The 20393-nt window shown below is 36.5% G+C and overlaps 1 protein-coding gene across 2 annotated transcripts in view; it reads left to right on the forward strand.

Moving 5' to 3' along the window:
• Positions 1-320: 320 nt before the first annotated feature.
• Positions 321-20393, forward strand: part of LOC150086876 (formylglycine-generating enzyme) — a 237852-nt gene continuing 217779 nt past the window's right edge. For both annotated transcript variants that reach the window (XM_090371641.1, XM_090371640.1), the window contains exon 1: positions 321-877. In XM_090371641.1, coding sequence (XP_090227767.1) covers positions 380-877 — 498 coding nt within the window. In that variant the 5' untranslated portion in view covers positions 321-379. The remainder of the gene's footprint in view (positions 878-20393) is intronic.

A 20393-nucleotide genomic window follows, 5' to 3' on the forward strand; every position in this document is an offset into this window, starting at 1 on the left:
GAATGATGATATCCAGCTCAGGACCCTGGGTGTGCCAAGCCCATACTCACCAGATGTGAGCCCCTGGGGTAAAACCTTGTTACAGTTTGATAAACTTCTGGCATTTTCCTCCCTTAAAAACTCCTCATGTCTGAATATGGTTGCAAAGTACTCGTTCAGATATCAGCTATCTGAATAGCCAGAATAGTGTACCCGTAAACTGGAGTATATCCGTGAATCGATTCTTCTCGTCACGAGGAGTCTACTGCCTCGATTCCCAAGCCTGAAGTTTATTCTAAGAATCGATTCGTTTGCGAACTATATAGAACAGAACACAGAGTAGTAGATACTGTGGAGCAGAAGTAGTGATACTGCTGTATTTATAATTTCGTTTCGCGAGATGCTAGTTGTGCCACGTTGTGATGTGTTTGTGGTATTTGTTCATTTAACGGTATTATGGAACTGTCATATTTCATCAGAGTATAATTGCGATTCGTTAAAATCAAAGAAACAAACGCCAGAAACACCTGCTTGTAGCTGTTCCGATATTTCACGGCGGAATCTATTAGTTGCTGATGCGGACAGAAAATGCAATGAAAAATCTGCATTTGATGATGCCAACAGTGAACGAGTATTACCAGCTGAAGAATTACATTCTCAGGCGAAAGGAAGTGAAAGTATTTCGGCTGATTTGCCATTATATGGAAATAGTCGCACTAATCAGATGGTGTTCATTAAGGGCGGAACATTCATTATGGGTACTGACAATCCTGTATTCACCGCAGATGGAGAAGCCCCAGCAAGGAAAGTGCAAATAAATGATTTCTATATGGATAAACATGAAGTCAGTAACTCAGAATTTGAAATTTTTGTTAGAGACACTCACTTTGTCACTGAGGTATAATTATAGTATTTTCAAATGATTATGTTACACTATCATCGTGAATAATAACTGATTATTTTGAAGTATACTATTGATATTCACGCGTTATTCAACTGTTGTTTTTTTTTTTTTTTTTACGTGCAGAGAAGATATGGTTATCAGATCTTATTATTTATTTATTATTAGCTATATGGTGCAAGGAAGCCTGAGGCTTATGCTGCACCAGCCAAAAAAAAATTTCTGAATTACCCTGAGAGAGAGAGAGAGAGAGAGAGAGAGAGAGAGAGAGTCAGAAGTAGAAGGGAATCACCAAGAAAGAGAAGAATGATGATATCCAGCTCAGGACCCTGGGTGTACCAGCCCATTCATTATACATATATTTAATCACGAAAAAAAAAAAAAAAAAACTGTGGGAAAAGAAAAAAAAAAAAAAAGCGAAAGCAGAGAATTTAAAATATGTTTAAAATACAGTTGAGAATTTTAACACAAAGTGATATGGTGATATATCCCCAAAAGGTATATTCCTGGGCTTCGTTTTCATAATTTTCTTTTGTTTTTTCTGCAGTTTATTCCCTTAAGTTTATTACAAATAAACCTTTCCTTGTTAATTATAGTAGACTAGAAGGTACAATAATGTAAATATTTGTATAGGCATTTTTATAATGCAGGCTGTACTTTTTTGGATTGAACCACTGACCTGAAGAAAATGAAAAAAGTTCATATAAACTTGAAGCTGTGGCTGTTTAAATTTTGCAAAACGTGGCTATGATTATTATTAGTATTATTATTATTATTAGTAGTATTAGCTATATGGTGCAAGGAAGCCTGAGGCTTATGCTGCACCACCCAAAAAAAAAAAAAAAAATCCCGAGTTACCCTGAGAGAGAGAGAGGAATCACCAAGAAAGAGAATGATGATATCCAGCTCAGGACCCTGGGTGTGCCAAGCCCATACTCACCAGATGTGACGCAACAAAGCAACCTTATATAATGTCAGCAAAAAAATAAAAATACTACCTAACTCATCTGTCCATTCAAACTGTCCACTTCCACAGCACCACATGGTAGTTTTGTTCTAGCAAACAGTTACTCTGGCAGAAAGTAAATTTTCACCCAGCCATACAGCGCCTCCGTAGCCAGGTGGGAAGGAGCAGCAGCAGTGCGTAGCACACGCTTCTTGATTAGACTGGGGTTCGAGCCCGTCACCACCAAATACGGAAGATGCGGAAAGGTCGGGGAATGACCACCGCATATCCTGGAGCAATATGGCTGTAGTTGCTAATGCTCCTAAAAACCAAATAACAAACAAACAAACAAACAAACAACAAACCCAGCCATACCCTTTTAATTTAAGTCTGTGCACCCTTTTGTGTGCTGTGTGAGAAAGAGTAAGGATGCCATCAGCATTCTCAATACATTTGTGGGATTAACCTAAAGATCTAACTACCATCAAGGATAAAGGGAAGTATTTTGGTTCCATAAAAGTGACTACAGTGATCTCAGACAATTTTTAAATTTTATAAAGTGGAACCAACTGATGATGTAACCAATAGCAAATTCTAAATGGGAAGCATTGAGGGAAATAATCATAGAAGCTACTAGGCTTCTCAAGTTTAGACCTAAATGGATGTTAGATGAACTAATGAGAGTAGTGACAGAGAAGAAAAAAACATGGGATGTATATAAATTATGTGCTACTGAAGTCTATGGTAGATAAACTAGTCTGCAATAAAGTCAAAGGAGGTTAGGAAGCTTAGGTAAATTATCAGATTCTTTGACAAAGCATGTAAACACTGTAAGCATGTAAACATATGTAAACACTGGAAGGAAGTGGGGATGAATCACATGGTCCACTTGATATCAGTGGTTTAACTGTTGACAATCCTGCCCAAGTTGCTGACAAAATGAATGAGTACTTTTCATTTACATAGGAGAAATTATTTAGGGAAGGGGCTGCCAGAACTTTATCAGACTCTTAATAGGGAGCTAAGTGATTTTGTGATAAATAAGAGGAAAGTGGAAGAGAAGTTGCTAAGTCTAAATGTGAATAAAACACCTGGGGTGGTTGGGATTTATCTAATTATATCAAGATAGGCAACAGAAGAGGTAATTAAGTAAACCTTTAGCCATATATTATATAATTATAAAGACATCCCCTGCATCCTTGGATTCAGGGGATGCCTTTTTGAACTGGAGATGTGCAAATGTGTACCAAGTTCACAAAGGGGTAACAAAGGTGACATGGTAATTATAAGCTTGTTAGTTTGACTTCTATTCCTGGGGGAAAATATTGGCGTCACTAGTTAAAGAAGTAGTGCAGGAACATTTAGACAGGAATGCAGTTATACTGCAGTCACAAAATAGGCTTGTTAAGGAGCAGTCTTGTCTGACCAGTCTGATTGGATACTGTGATGCACTAACAAAGAAACTGGAGGCAAAAAATAATTTTGATATCATATACTTGGATTTCAGAAAAGCTTTTGATACTGTTATAGACTGCTTCACAAATTGGAGAATTGTGGCATTAAGGGCAAGTTACTGCAATTCTATGGATGATTGAGTGGAAGCAGACAGAGTGGTTATTAGTGGACATTGCTCTTCATGGACTAATGCAATTAGTGTACTTTTCCACGATTCGGTGGCTTACCCTTTATTGTTTTCTGTAGTTATTAATGATGGTATGTATATCAGGTGTAATACATGGCAGGATGGTTAGCAACAGTAATCAAGGTATGCTACTGCAACAAAATATAGAAAAATGGGCTCAGGAATTCCAGTTGAAGTTTAACATTGACAAATACAAGGTACTTCATATGGGTGGCAGTAATACCAGATTAATGTATCAACTCTGCAGTACTACACTCAGTGTAATGGAGATTGAAAAAGATCTGGGGGTAGTTGTGCAGTCAGATATGAAGTTCTCTGAGCAGTGCACACAGGCTGCCAGCACAGCTTATGGGGTAAATGATATACAGTGATTTTGCTAGCGGGATAAGCATGTGATTATCCTATTGTATAAGGCAATAGTCAGGCCACATCTTGAGTGCTGCATACAGGTGTTGAAACCTGATTTTAGGAAGGATGTTGATCTATTGGAGTGGGTGCAGAGATGAGCAACAAGATTAGTGAGGGGAACAAAAGGGTGCTCTTACTAGGAAAGGCTTCAGCAGCATCTGGAGACTAGACTGATCTGGAGATTGTTAGAGATCTGATTGAGGTGTTTAAGGCTCTGTATGGATTGAGAAATCTCAGTGCCAATATAATGCTTCCTCCTGCTCACACTGCACACAGGAGGGGTCATAAATTAAAACTGAGAAAGGATGATTGGAGAATAGATGTGCAGAAGTTTGTTGTTGTGGAAGTGGATAGTTTGAATAAATTTCAGTAAGAACTAGATAAATTGTTTGAGGAGTAGACAATTGTTTTGGGTTTTTTTTTTTTTGTTAGATAGACAATTGATTTGGGTTTTTTTTTTTTTTTTGTTTTGTTTGTTTGGGAATTTATTAGGCACATTGGCCAATTTTTTTTTTTTGGCTGATGTGTTAACTTGCTTTCTTGCATCATTTTCCACTACTAATACTAAAGACTTAAACACTTCAATTAGTTCTCCTTTTGGTGCCTAGTTTCCAAATGTTATAATTGCAGAACTGAAGTCTTTTGCAACCAGCATTTTTTTTTTTTTTTTTTTTGGCCTTGAGTAATCTGATTTCTTTTCTCTGCACCCTTTCTAAGAGAACCACATATTTCTTAAAATGAGGCTTCCAGACCTGCATTTAGTACTCAAGTTGTGGTGTAACTATTGTCTTTTATAATGGGATAATCACCTCCTTATTCTTGCTGGCAGAGTTGCTGTATATTATTGACACCCCCCCCCATGAGCTGTCAGCACTGCTCAGAGAACATCATATCAGATTATACAATTACTCTTAAGTCTCTTTTGCTCTCCAGTACCTTGAGTGTGGCATCACCTAATCGGTATGTTATTTTGGGCTTGCTGCTGCCGACATGCATTACCTTGTCCTTATTAATGTTAAATCTCAGTTGCCACTTCTACCTGCCTAATTTTTCCAGGTCTTGTTGCAGTTCTGTCTTGATTCTTGTCATTAACCAACCTGCTAACTTATGTAACATCTGTAAACTTTGACAATAAGCATGATATGCTTTTATCAATATCGTTAATGATATTGAAAACAGTAAGTTGCCTAGCACTGAACCCTTATGGACTTTACTTATACTATTTGTCCAAGAAGAGCAGTGCCTATTTATAACCAATGTCTGCCTTCTACCACTCAACTGTTCCCTTTATCCATATTATCCATTAACCAACCTGCTAACTTATGTAACATCTGTAAACTTTGACAATAAGCATGATATGCTTTTATCAATATCGTTAATGATATTGAAAACAGTAAGTTGCCTAGCACTGAACCCTTATGGACTTTACTTATACTATTTGTCCAAGAAGAGCAGTGCCTATTTATAACCAATGTCTGCCTTCTACCACTCAACTGTTCCCTTTATCCATAGCAGCAACTGCCTCTTTGGTATCCAGTTCCTTTGTTATTGCATCGTAGTATCCAATTAGATTGGTCCAACAAGATCGCTCCTTAACAAATCCATGCTGTGACTACAGTGTAACTTCATTCCTATCCAGATGATCCGTCAGTATTTCTATAACCACCGACTCCATTGTTTTCTATATAATAGAACTTAAGTGTATGGGTCTGTAATTACTCATTTCCTCCTTTGTGGAAAGGAGAGCCATATTCGCTTCTGTAATGTATGGGGAACTGATTCCAAGGATGGTTTCATAATTATGTTTTTCTTCTGTTTTTAATATAATTGGATAAATTCAACAGTCCCAAATGTCTTGTTTACTTTTAACTTAAATGTCTCTTCCATTTCTCAGTTATCACAAAATCATTTAGCTCCCAGTTATAGCCTAGTTTGCTGCTGGTACTTTCATCCATAAAACCTCTTTGTGGGTAAATATAGGTACAAAATATATAGTTAGTGTATCAACAACCCGAACAGAATCATCTATACTTATGCCATTGATATCTAGTGGGCTAATGTTGTTCATCCCTTTTCTTATAGTTACAAAGAATTCTTTGTATTCCTAGCAAAAGACTTTTCATAATCTGCCTTGGCTTGCTTAACCTCTTTGATTGCAAACTAGTTTGAATTTTTGCAGGTGTCTATATACACTGATAATTTATTATTAGTAGTAGTGGCCAATGATTTAAGGAAGCAAGCTTATACATTATCAGCCAAAAAAAAAAAAAAAAAAAAAAAATACTATTCACCTCATCTCACCGAGTAATCTCAGCGCTGATGTAATGTTTCCTTCTATCTCCTTTAATAATATGTCCAATTCTTGCTTAAATTTTTTAAACTATCTACTTCTACAATACCAGATGGCAGTTTGTTTCAACAATCAGTTACGGTATGGCTGAAAGGGAATTTGCAGACATTCATCTTGCACCCGTCCTTTTTCAATTTAAGTTTTTGTACCACTATGTGCATGTGTGTTGTATAAGAAAGAGTAAGAATATCATCATTAAGTTTACTCAATCCATTCAGAGCCTTAAACACTTCAATCAGGTCACCTTGCAGGTGCGTAAGTTCCTAGCGCTGCAATATGCAGAAGCGAAGTTTAAGTTTATGCGATGAGTACCCCTTTGTGTTCTTGACAAATCTGGTTACTCTTCTCACCACCTGTTCAAAAAAATCCACATATTTCTTAAAGTGAGGCTTTCAGATCTGTTTGCAGTACTCAAGTGCAGCCTAACTGTTGCCTTATGCAATGGGATAATCATCTTTGCCTATCTGCTGGTGACATTCTTGTATATCACTGACAGACCCCATTATCTGTTATAGCAGCCTGTCTGCACAGATTAGAGATTGTACAAATCAGATTGTACAAATCTGAGAAGTCAGATTGTACAAATACCCCCAGCTCTCCTTTGCTCTCCACCACCTTGAGTGTGGTACCACCTAATTGGTATCTTATCCTGGGATTACTGCTGCCCATATGCAGTACCATCCATTTACCAATATTAAATCTCAATTACCATTCTCAGCCCATCTGCCTAATTTTTCTGGGCCTTGCTGCAGTAGTATGCCTTGCATTTAGCAAGGCCTACTACTCTGCATACAAAATGCATAAGGATCTCATGCATTTTTTTTCTCTGCCACTGTCTGAATACTTCATCTGACATCCATTTAGTTCTCAATTGTGAGCAGTATCTCTTTGTTAGTATAAAAAGCTTAGTGACTTCTATGCTTGATTTTCTGAATTCATCCCATTTGGAATCTTTAGTTGATATCATCATCAGTTGGTCTTGCTGAAAGGAATTTAAAAACTGCATAAGACCACTGTAGTCTCCTCTATGAAAGCAAAATTTTTTCCCTCTTACTCTTAAAACTAGTTATATCTTTACAGGGGCTTGCATCTGGTGAGTATGGGCTTGGCACACCTTGGGTCTTGAGCTGGATCATCATTCTTCTCTTTCTTGGTGATTCCCTACTGCTTCTGACTCTCTCTCTCAGGGTAACTCAGAATTTTTTTTTTTTGGCTGGTGCAGTATAAGCCTTAGGCTTCCTTGCACCATATGGCTAATAATAATAATAATAATAAAAAGTTGATTCCACTCAGTATATTATCATCACTGTCTAATTTCTTTATCTGGAGATTTCCTTTGACACAATTAACGCAAAGGTTCTAAGTAAGTTCCGAAATTTCAAATATGGTCTGAACTGCTTTTCCAAATTTTTTGCCAAAGAAGCAGTTCAGTATTTTTGATGTGGGGAGACTGTGTTCATAGCTCCCACTATGAAAATAGTGGAGAGAGGTGCTGTGAAGTTGCACTTGTTCTCTTCAGGGAACTACAGAATGTGTGCTGAAAGTTTAGTGTTGATCCAACTTTTTCTTCTTGAATAGTTTTTAACAAATGACATTTAAGAGTTCTGTGGTATGGGGAGAGAAATGGGTATTATTATGGAATTGGAATTGATTGTAAAACTTTCCAGGGACTAACAGAATCTATGCTGAAAATCTGGCATTGATTTATGCCAGATTTTCAGGCTAACACAGGCTTTTGCTTATTGAGTAATTCCCCAACATCCAAATCATACTTTCATTTATTTATATACGGTAGTTCACCCCCCCTCTTATCCGCAGGGGATTTGTTCCAAGGCCCCACGGATGCCTGAAACCGTGGATAGTACCAAACCCTATATATACAGTAAACCCCCGCTATTCCTGAGAAATGCCGCGAATACTGAGTTATGGCTCCCATAGTAATAAAGGGGTTCCGTTTCAAAGTACGAAATATATATGGCGCCTCCGTAGCCAGGTGGGAAGGAGCAGCAGTGCATAAGCACACGCTTCTTGATTAGACCAGGGTTCGAGCCCGTCACCACCAAATACGGAGAATGCGGAAAGGTCAGGGAATGACCACCACATATCCCGGAGCAATATGGCCTTAGTTGCTAATGCTCCTAAAAACCAAATAACAAACAAACACCAAACGAAATATATAAGAAAAACTAGTCTAAAATTTTGTCTATGTATGTATTATATTAGTAAATTAATAAGAGGAGTTTACCTCAATATAGTACGTGGAACACTTCCGTATGATACCCTCCAGAAATTAAAACGGAAAAAACGAAAAAATCGACAACTTACCGGTACATTAAAGTAAAATACTACACCAATCAACAATAGTAATATCAAAAAATACTTTATTTCTGTCCCATATGTTGAACAGTGGCACAAACAGCTTAACAGATTCTTTAAAGATACCGAATTTAAAATTATAGCTAGGCCTATACGGAAGTTACACACTATACTGAACAATCGCTCGGTTCTTTCCGCGTTCGCAACACAAATTAATGATCTAGTATACAACATTTCTTGCGGTGATTGCGACTCGTCTTACCAGGGTTTGACGCGGTTTTCTCTTAATATTCGTGTAAATCAACACGAAGCCTCAGTTCGTGCTTCTCGTTCAGCAGCGTCAGAATTAGCCTTTCATGCCATTAACGAAAAACATACTTTTCTATTTAACGAGGCAAAATACTTCGTTCAACGTAATTATACGCGACTATTAATTGCAGAAACCGTTGAAATTAAATTACACGAGAATTCTGTTAATGTTTGGCGGCCATATTTGATCTCCGATGCATGGACCTTTACACGCATGCGCGAAGGCATATAATTACTATTTAAGTTGCAGGTTTAGCCTGATTCAGTAATTTTCATTCCTGTGATCATGACAGTCGGTCGAAAAGCATTGTCAGCTTCAGGAAGGAAAATCGTTTTGAATATTTTTGTTAGATTCTTTTAATTGCGTTAATTTGAATTTTAATTGTTTTGAATTGATTTTGAATTGTGTTAAATTGATTATTTAATTATTTATATTTTACTTTAATTATTTAATTATTTATATTTTACTTTAATGTACCGGTAAGTTGTCGATTTTTTCGTTTTTTCCGTTTTAATTTCTGGAGGGTATCATACGGAAGTGTTCCACGTACTATATTGAGGTAAACTCCTCTTATTAATTTACTAATATTATTATCAACGTAGAACATATTGAGTATTACAGCTCTGATTCATACTATCTAATTAATTTTCAAACTCTTATTGACTATTTCATTCACTTCCTGTCTCTCCAGTAGTATACAATCGATACACAAAATTATGGAAGATTTTATGAATGGCTTGGAACAAAATTACATTAAATCTACACTAAGGTACTCGGCCCAAAGTTACCATATTTCTTTCCTAAAATATTGCCTTCAAAACAACATCGTTCCGAAGTTTGCCAGGGTGAATTTAAATAAAAAAAATTTCAGGCATAAAACAACTATCACTGGCGACATCATGTAATATTGTTAAGCTTGCCTTAAAATCTCGATATTCGGATAAACAAAAATACCTTTCCCAGGTTAGGAAGCTTCACGATAAATTAAAAAATTATCTACATCCGAACGATTGGTCTGTATTGAAGACCTCCATAGATTTGCGACGGGAAGCACAAGCCTCAGAAATAAAAAACAGACACGTTAATAAGTTGCAAGCATTATCGAATAGTTCAAGACACGTTCATGCGAGTTCTAACACATTGTCGCGAGCTTGCGACCAAGTTCACACGAGTTGGGTGACATCCCCCCCACAGACACATAACGCACTAACACAGAATATGTCGGCTAGTTCACGAACACCCCCTCACCCAGTATCCAACGAATCGACATATCAACAGGTTACAAATCTTTCCTCGTGTACACTATCGCAGGACCAGATTTCACTTTTATCCAAAGGATTAAATTATAATTTACCACCTCGAAAGCTGCCAAAAAAACAATGCGTAATTGATATTGAATTTGGACTTCGTAGTGTTCCACAAAAAGATGTATTTATTCAAGAAGTTAACCAAGTAGTGAATAACATAAAAGAAACGCGACTTCCTAAATTGAATACACATGACAGTTCAGCTTTACGAGAACTTCGAGAAAATAAGGACATTATTATACAGAGGGCAGATAAAGGAGATACAGTGGTAATACTAGATAAACATGATTATATTAATAAGTTAGATTCAGTTGTGTCTGATACCTCCACTTATCGTGAAGTGGACCCGGCACTGTTTACCAATTTGGTAAATCAATACAATAAAACGTTAACCACATATCGTAAAAACGACTACATTACTATGGTTCAGTTGAAGGAATTGAAGTCCAGAACATACAATATTCCTGCACTTTTTGGTCAGGTAAAATTACACAAGCCTGGATTTCCGATTCGACCTATTGTTTCCTACAGGAACTCGGCATTTTCAGCCTTAGCCACACATGTATATAATATTATAAAACCTGTTAGACAGGTTATACAATTTGGGATTAAGAATTACGATACATTATTTAATAATCTTAAAGACTGTAGACTCGGCGACAATGACAATTTATTCTCATTAGATGTTACCTCATTATATACGAATGTAAACGTTGAATACACATTAGATATTATTTGGGATATGTTAAATAAAAACTCGACACCGATTAATTATACGAAGCTGCCCATTAAGGAAATTTTTCACTTAATTAAACTATTAGTTGAGGCTAACTACATCACCTTTCGAGACAAGGTGTACAAACAAATTTTTGGATTACCAATGGGTTTGAGCCTGAGTGGCTTAATGTCAGAGATCTATCTCTCAACGATTGAGCAGATACATTTAACACCTTTTCGTCCCCGTATCACATACTATGGGAGGTATTTAGACGATGTTCTAGTTATTACTGATAGTAGTACTGTCCAAGACATTTTACATTCGTTTAATAATATTCATTCTAGACTCAAATTTACATTGGAAAGGGAAGATACGGATACAAAGTCATTAAACTTTCTAAATTTCACGCTTACCCGGGACTCGAACAAAATACAATTTAGCATCTATCGAAAACCCACAAACACCGGTATGCTTCTACATTATAATAGCTACCACCCGTTCACCTACAAAAGATCGATTATCTTTAATCAATTTCTAAATGCCTATAAATATTCAACGACGGATTCTGCTTTGGACTCAGAAATACAAATATTAACTAGCAGATTCTTGAACAGGGGTTATCCCATTAACACAATAAATCGAATTAGGGTACAAGCTAAGGATAGGATAAAAAATACTACACCAATCAACAATAGTAATATCAAAAAATACTTTATTTCTGTCCCATATGTTGAACAGTGGCACAAACAGCTTAACAGATTCTTTAAAGATACCGAATTTAAAATTATAGCTAGGCCTATACGGAAGTTACACACTATACTGAACAATCGCTCGGTTCTTTCCGCGTTCGCAACACAAATTAATGATCTAGTATACAACATTTCTTGCGGTGATTGCGACTCGTCTTACCAGGGTTCGACGCGGTTTTCTCTTAATATTCGTGTAAATCAACACGAAGCCTCAGTTCGTATTCGTTCAGCAGCGTCAGAATTAGCCTTTCATGCCATTAACGAAAAACATACTTTTCTATTTAACGAGGCCAAAATACTTAACGTTCAACGTAATTATACGCGACTATTAATTGCAGAAACCGTTGAAATTAAATTACACGAGAATTCTGTTAATGTTCGGCGGCCATATTTGATCTCCGATGCGTGGACCTTTACGCGCATGCGCGAAGGCATATAATTACTATTTAAGTTGCAGGTTTAGCCTGATTCGGTAATTTTCATTCCTGTGATCACGACAGTCGGTCGAAAAGCATTGTCAGCTTCAGGAAGGAAAATCGTTTTGAATATTTTCGTTAGATTCTTTTAATTGCGTTAATTTGAATTTAAATTGTTTTGAATTGATTTTGAATTGTGTTAAATTGATTATTTAATTATTTATATTTTACTTTAATTATTTAATTATTTATATTTTACTTTAATGTACCGGTAAGTTGTCGATTTTTTCGTTTTTTCCGTTTTAATTTCTGGAGGGTATCATACGGAAGTGTTCCACGTACTATATTGAGGTAAACTCCTCTTATTAATTTACTAATATTATTATCAACGTAGAACATATTGAGTATTACAGCTCTGATTCATACTATGTATGTATTATATGTACCTTCATAATATGACTATGTACGTAGACAGTACATTGTTAAATGCAAGCATATGGCATCGAAATGAAAATAAGAAACAATTTAATATTAAATGTAATATTTATTAGAAATTTCAAACAAATTTTTCAAACTAGCCCCTTTGCTAGCAAAAAAACTTATCCCGCCTGTGCTATCACCAGTTTCACTAATGTGTTGATAAAGTAGTTTTGCCTTTTCACGAATGATGAGTGAACTTAACGGAATTTTATTTTGAATTCGGTCTTCTATCCACAGATTTAAAGCTTTTTCCATTTTTTCTAATTTAACATCGCGATTTACAGAGCAAATTTTTAAAGCAATTAGCGTGTTTTCACGGACACTACGGCGGATTTTTTCTTCTGATTTCTTGATTGATCGTACCATTGACTCATTGATTTTGTAATGTTTTGCCACTTTCACCATTAGAAATTTTGTCTAATAACTCAATTTTATTCGCTAATGTCATCACTTTCTTTCATATTTTCACATTTCTCTTGTTATTCGTAGCCATATTTTTTTTTTGTACCGGTTAGAAAGAACTTGCCACAATAAAGTCACTTTCTTCAAAAAAAAAGTCTGTTTTACACTGCAAAATGTTAGATTTATTACTTTTGTAAGCATATCAATGTATAAATTGATAAATTTATTCAATTTATAAGCATATAAATTAAAAGCAAACGACGAAACCTTCCATGATAAGCGCATAACACATACTGAATAAGGATTAGCGAGAAACATCCACGCTCGCGATTTTGTTACCCCTCTCCCCCCACCCACTGAGCGCTGTTTTGACCGGGAAAGATAATTTTAGTCACGCCCATGTTTTTTTTTATGGCGGAAAATGTTCACGGCGCTTTAAAATTCACATTTTTTTTATATTCACATTTTTTCATTTTATATTAAATCAGCGACCGCGAATAGCGGGGGTTTACTCTACTATGTTTTTTCCTATACATACATACACACCTATGAAAAATTTTTTATTTATAAATTAGACACAGTTAAAGATTAACAACAATAACTAAGGTTGTATTTGGAGGTAAAAATACAACCTCGACATTTTCATTTTCATAGCAAACAGATTCAAGATGGCCAGGTGCATTTGTCTCTTATTAATAGGATTTTAAATTCCAAAGTGTGCAAGTATTTTTTCACTTCTGGGATGAAGCATTGGTGGAACCATTCCATAAACAAGATGGCTGTCACCCATGCTTTCTGATTATGTTGCTAGAACACAGGCAGATAATTTTTGTTTTTGAGAGCGCGTAGGTTCTTCGCTCTGTACACTATGCCTGGCTTTATCATGTGCTCTGCAGCATTCCCACATAGTACCAGAGTTAATCTGTCCTTCCATGTTTTATGCTCTGGTGCCTCCTTTGCACTTTTATGAATGTAAGTTCTATTGGGCATTCTCCTTCCAGAAGAACCTGGTTTCATCACAATTGAAGACTTGCTTGGGATGATATCCTTTCTCCTTAATCAACTTCAACTCTGCTGGAAATGTGACAGCAGCTTCTTCATCGGCAGACACAGCCTCTCCGGTAATTTTTATATTTTTCAGTCCAAACCTATTCCTGATCTATGTAACAATCCCATACTTGCAGTAAATGGCTTGGTGTCACTCGTTTCAGGGGATCCCTTGCTGAAGTCTTCATATAAGTTCAATGCTTTCTGGCGAAACACGTTGCTATCAATTGGAACACGTTTTTTGTTTATATCTTCCACCCACAAATTTAATGCCTTTTCCATCTTAACTAAGCACTTATCATGCATTATGGCCATAACTTTTGCAGTTTGAGGTGTGAGAGCAAAACTAGCATGAATTTCTTTTTCCTTTTTCGCAATTCACGGACAGAAGATTCATTCTTACCATAGATCATAGCAACCTCAGCATAAATTTTTTTTTCTTTCCTTATTAAGTCAAATTCGGGTTACTTGAACACAAGTAACCCGAATTTGAAAGTGTCTGCAATTTTGCCCAGACATGATAGGAGGGAGTACATGATGAGAGCTTTTGTCAATCAGTTCGGCTCTGGAGGGAATGTGCAAGGCCCAAGGGGTAGAATATTTTTCAGCATGGTCTGTGCTTGTTAACAGGAGAGACTGCTTCTACAGGGATGGGATACACTTAAATAGAAAGTGTGCAAGAATATTTGCAGATGCTATCGAGGCAGTATTAGGGTCGGAAAACTGCTAGTTTGGGGGGGGGATTCACAGACTAAAAGATTAAAAGTAACTGCCGGCAGAGGTGAAGATGATTCTTGCACTCCTTCTATTAGAATAAGCAGCGGCCTGGAGCGAGGGGTGTTGGGGATTTCAAGGACTGATGGCAGTCATCGTGAAACAGGTGGGTATATGAGATGTGTTAGGGTAATTAAGAATAGGTGCATGTATACTTGCATGTATACCAATGGTAGAAGTATAGTAAATGAATTTGATGAATTTGAAGTGTTGGTCAAGACATCAAACATGGATATTGTTGGGATATCAGAGACGTGGTGTCACACAGATATTAGAAATGCAGAATTGGAATTTGGGGAGTACAACGTGACACCAAGTTTGGTTTCATATGTGCAGAAAGGATAGACAGGATAGGAAGGAGGAGGTGTTATGCTGTTAATTAATAAAAACATAAAATCAAAAGAAGTGCGTCCAGTTGATATAGATGAACAGTGCACTGTTGAGTCAGTTTGGTGTGGCATAAGCACTGTGAAAGCAAAAATAAGAGTAGGAGTGTGTTATAGGCCTAATGAGTACAGTGAACAATTGTATAGAGAAATAGTGGGCTAGTAAATCAGAATGCCTTATAATGGGGGATTTTAACTTCCCAGATATTGACTGGAACTTGTGGGTTGGACACTCGCAGACTAGTACGACTTTTGTGGATTTATTGGATGATTGTTTTCGGCAGCAGCATGTTCCAGAGGCAACCAGAGAGGGTAATACTCTTGATCTGGTTATCAGCAGTGATCATTCGTGTATTAAGAATTTGCAGATAAAAGAACCATTAGGTGGCAATGACCACAGTGTACTGATGTGGGATTTACTTAAAGATATAATTACTATCAGGGGTAAAGGAAAGGGTTTTTGCTTCCGCAAAGGTGACTATAATGGTCTCAGACAGTTTCTAAATTATTTACCATGGGATCAACTGATGATGTTACCAACAGCAAATTCTAAGTGGGAAGCATCAGAAACAGATTTAACGGCGGGCGCACAGGGCGCGCGCCCTGGGCCCCGACTTCTGAAGGGCCCTTAAAACCCCAACTTTACACTTTTTTTTTCTAATGACACCAAGTTTGGTTTCATATGTGCAATTTTAATTACGTACAAGTTTATAATAGGCGGTAAAACCTGATAGTATGTTTATATTCGCTTATTTTCATTATTTCGTTACTACACTGCATACTATACACATACTACGCTGCATAGGCCCCTGCATAGGCTACTGCTCATCGGAGCAATAGAATCGTATTTGCTACTTTGTACTTACAAAGGTTCTCCTGCTGTGCAGACTTACGATATTTGCAAATACACGTATATCGTATATTGTTGAAATTATATTAAGATAAAATTAATTCCTGTTGTTACATCAGCGCCTGGATTTTCGTAGTTTATGAATAATTTTTGAATTTAATTAATCATTAATTTATTGCACTATAACAAAAAATCTCTTCTCTAGTATTCTAATCATTCAGACTATTAAATTTTATATTTTTCTTTTCATTGGTAGGCTACCAGTGGTAGCTAGAAAAATGAAATGACATCTATCAGGGGCTGAAAAAAGACGCGAATATAATATAATGCATATATTATATTCAAATTAAAAGATTAATAGTACATATTTTTTTTATTTAAAAAAAATGGCTAACATGCATTTTTATTTTCCCTATCTCTCTCTCTTTTTTTTAAGGGGCCCAATCCAATATTTTCTTCTGTGCCCGGGGCCTCAACCGACCTTAATCCGCTTCTGGGAAGCATTCAAGGAATTAATCGGGCAACCAACAAAAATTTCATACCTATTAAGAAATATTGTTCAAGGTTTAGGCCTAAATGGTTATCAAATGAACTAATGAGACTCCTGAAACTGAAGAAAAAATTATCAGGCGACACAGAAGTCTATGACAGATATAAGCTAGTCTGTAATCAAGTCACAAAGGCTAGGAGGCAAAGGCAGATTACGAGAAATCTTTGCCAAAGGATGCTAAGAAAAACAACAAGGATTTCTTTACTTATGTAAACTCTAAAAGGAAGGGGGGGGTGAATCTGATTGGCCCACTTGATATCGATGGTTCGACTGTTGATGATCCTGCTCAGATAGCAAACAAACTGCATCTACATTCACACGAGGAGTTATTAAGGTTTGAAAATGGCAGAAGGTTATCAAATTGTAGCAGGGTGCTTAATGATTTTGTAATAACTGAGAGCAAAGTGGAGGAGAAATTGTTGAAGTTAAACATAAGAAAAGCACCTGGGATGGATGGGATCTATCCAGTTATATTAAGGGAGGCTCCAAAGGAAGTAAGCAAACCCTTAGCCATAATTATGAGAGCATCCTTGGACTCGGGAGGTCCCCACGGACTGGAGATGTGCAAATGTATCCCCAATTCACAAAGGGGAATCAAAGGGTAACATGAGTAATTACATGACCAGTTAATTTGACTTCTGTACCGGGTAAAATAATGGAGTCACTGGTTAAAGATGCATTGCAGGATCATCTAAACAAGACTAAGACTGCAGCAATAATTCAGACAGAGCATGGGTTTGTTAAGGGAAAGTCTTGTCTGACAAATTTGATAGGATATTATTATGTGGTTACAAAGGAATTTCATAGGATATTATTATGTGGTTACAAAGGAATTTCATAGGATATTATTATGTGGTTACAAAGGATGAAAAAAATAATTTTGATATCATATACTTGGATTTCAGGCAAGCTTTTGACACTGTTGCACATGGAAGACTCCTGTACAAATTGGAGCAGAATGGTATTAAGGGTAAGTTGCTACAATGGATAAAAGGATGGTTGAGTGGGAGAAGACAGAGGGTAGTAATCAATGGGTGCTCTCTTCGTGGACTAACGGTATTAGTGGAGTCCCACAGGGTGTAGTGTTGGGTCCACTGTTGTTTTGTATATTTATCAATGATATCGATGAAGGTATATCAGGCTTAGTGTCGAAATTTGCAGATGATACAAAGGTTGGCAGGGTTGTTAATGACAGTAATGGCAGTGTGCTACTGCAACAGGATCTAGATAACTTGGGCAGATGGGCTGAGAAGTGGCAACTGAAGTTGAACCTTGACAAATGCAAAGTACTGCATATGAGTAGGAGTAACCCCAGAGAAATGTACCAACTGTGTGGTACTACACTTAAGGTGGTAGAAAATTAAAAAGACCTGGGAGTAATTGTGCAGTCAGATACGAATTTTCTGAGAAATGCAGACAGGCTGCCAGGGCAGGTCATGGGGTTTTGTCAATGATATATAGGAATTTTGCTAGCAGGGAAAAAGAGGTGATTGTCCCTTTGTATAAGGCAATGGTCAGGCCATGTCTTGAGTACTGCATACAGGTCGCCTCCTCATTTTAGGAAGGATGTAGATTTGCTTGAGAGTGTACAGAGAAGTAACAAGATTGGTGTGGAGAATGAAGAGATCTTCTTACCAAGAGAGGCTTAAGTTCTGCAAATTGCAGTGGCTGGAGACTAGGCACCTGTGTGTTGATCTGATTGAGATGTATAAGGCCTTGAATCGGTTTAGCCTGCTGAATTCTGATGGCATTCTTCCACTTGTTCAGATTATGAACCTAAGGGGGCCATAATAAATTAAGGAAAGACAGATGTAGAATAGATGTGTGGAAATTTGCCTTTAGCCAGCGGGTGGTTAATTGCTGGAACAAACGTCCATCTGTCCTTGTGGAAGTTGATAGGTTAAATAAATTTTAGGAGGAACTGGACAAACATTTAGAAGGAATGGTTGTGTGAAATTTTTTTTTTTGGCTGATGCTGCATAAGCTCATACACTTGCTTTCTTGCAGCACATGCCACCACCACCACTACTACTACTACAAGTACTGCGATACAGCGACAGTCGATCTGATAACCAAGATGGCTACTAAGTGACTAACGGGTGGGTAATGTATACAGTGTGGATATGCTGTATTTAAAACTTATGAATTGTTTATTTCTGGAATTTTCCATTTAATATTTTCAGACCACGGGTAACTGAAACCACGGAAACCGAATCTGCGGATAAGGGGGACTACTGTATATTTATATATATATAATTTTGTAGTAATAAAAGAAAATGTGTGCTTATTGGGGGGGGGGGGTATAGTTGACTGTAAGGGTAGAAAAGGAAGGACAGCATAGGTTATGAAATAGCATCTTCAAGCACAAAGCAGCTATAATGCAATGATATACATATGTAAAGGTGTATATATAGATATACATGTAACGGTATGTATATATTTTATTATTATGAATCAACAGGGCTTACCTTTATTTTTGGTATAGGAAGCTTCTTTTCCAACTCTCCTTGTCACAAGGAGAGTTGGAAAAGAAGCTTCCTATACCAAAAATAAAGGTAAGCCCTGTTGATTCATAATATAATAGAATATAGGAAATATCGAGCACTTAATAGCTCTCTAGTATCAAATCTAGTATATATTTTATGAATGAAGTACAATAGAAAATTGCGTAGACTGTTAATTTCAAAAATCTTACAACCCTGCCCTTCCCAGTTATGATAACATCATTATTGATATCTATAATTTTTCTAATCTATTCTTTTACCCGATTATTATTTTCATTTAATTTTATTTCAGTTGTATATAGCATATTTAGGTTTTCACCTTTTAAATGTTACTGCTATTCTCTTATTCTTACTTTTCTTTATTTCTCATAGGACTGTTGAGCTATACGAGCCATTGCATCCAGTTTTATATTCATATTTCATTCATTGTTGTATATATATATGTTACTGGTAAAGTGTAGAATCCAGGCATTGTACAGAATGCTTGGCAAAGCGTGAAGTAAACTTTTCTTTATCGTCCTGTGATAGCGTTTGACTTTTATACAAAGACATACTGGGGGGGTGGAATTACAGCTTCCTTTATCTCGCTGTTAAAAACACAGGCAACCCCCCTTTTAACATGGTACTTCTACAACATGGTTTGAAAATTGCGGCAGTCCTCATACAACACAGTACTTATGTAACATGGTTTCACTCTAACACAGTTGGGGAATTACCGGAAATCTTGCATAACACGGTATTTTTGACCTTTTGTGTTGGGAAAACCCCGCTATTATGTTACATTTCCATTCCTTTTTCTGAATCCCTGCTGTTGACTCGCTAATTGTTATCGCCTTCATGGTATTTTTCTAAATCACATTTCTGGAGGTCACTACCATAAAACAAAAAAAAAAAAAAAAAAAAAAAAGCCAATTTGCAGTTTCGGTTTATTGATCTTTTCTGTTAGTGTAATCAATTATAAATGGGTAGTAAACTCAATCTTCTTGCATTTGCTCTGGTACCAATAGCTGGAATTTTGTGGGTTTTCAAGTTATGGTGAAATGTGTTTCCCCTGCCATGAAATATTCAATCATATGAAAAAACATAAATAAAATTTTAGAAACTCATTATTCCATATCTCACTTGTGCGTATTGTGTTTGTTGCAACTTGTGCGAGCCATGTTCTTTATTGTTAATTGCTTATCATTTTTACTGTTTTAAATTTTACAACAAAAAAAAAAGTCGGTGAACAGAATATCAATTAGTTAGCATGTACATATTACATACGTATTAATTAAGCTATGTACATAAGCGTAAATTTATTTTTATTTTGCTAACTGGAAAATATTATTCCGATTTTCACATATCATTTAACTTTG

The sequence above is a fragment of the Mastigoproctus giganteus genome, chromosome 4 (assembly GCF_048544385.1).
Source record: "Mastigoproctus giganteus isolate SK-2022 chromosome 4, ASM4854438v1, whole genome shotgun sequence".
In the NCBI taxonomy this organism is placed as follows: Eukaryota; Metazoa; Arthropoda; class Arachnida; order Uropygi; family Thelyphonidae; genus Mastigoproctus; species Mastigoproctus giganteus.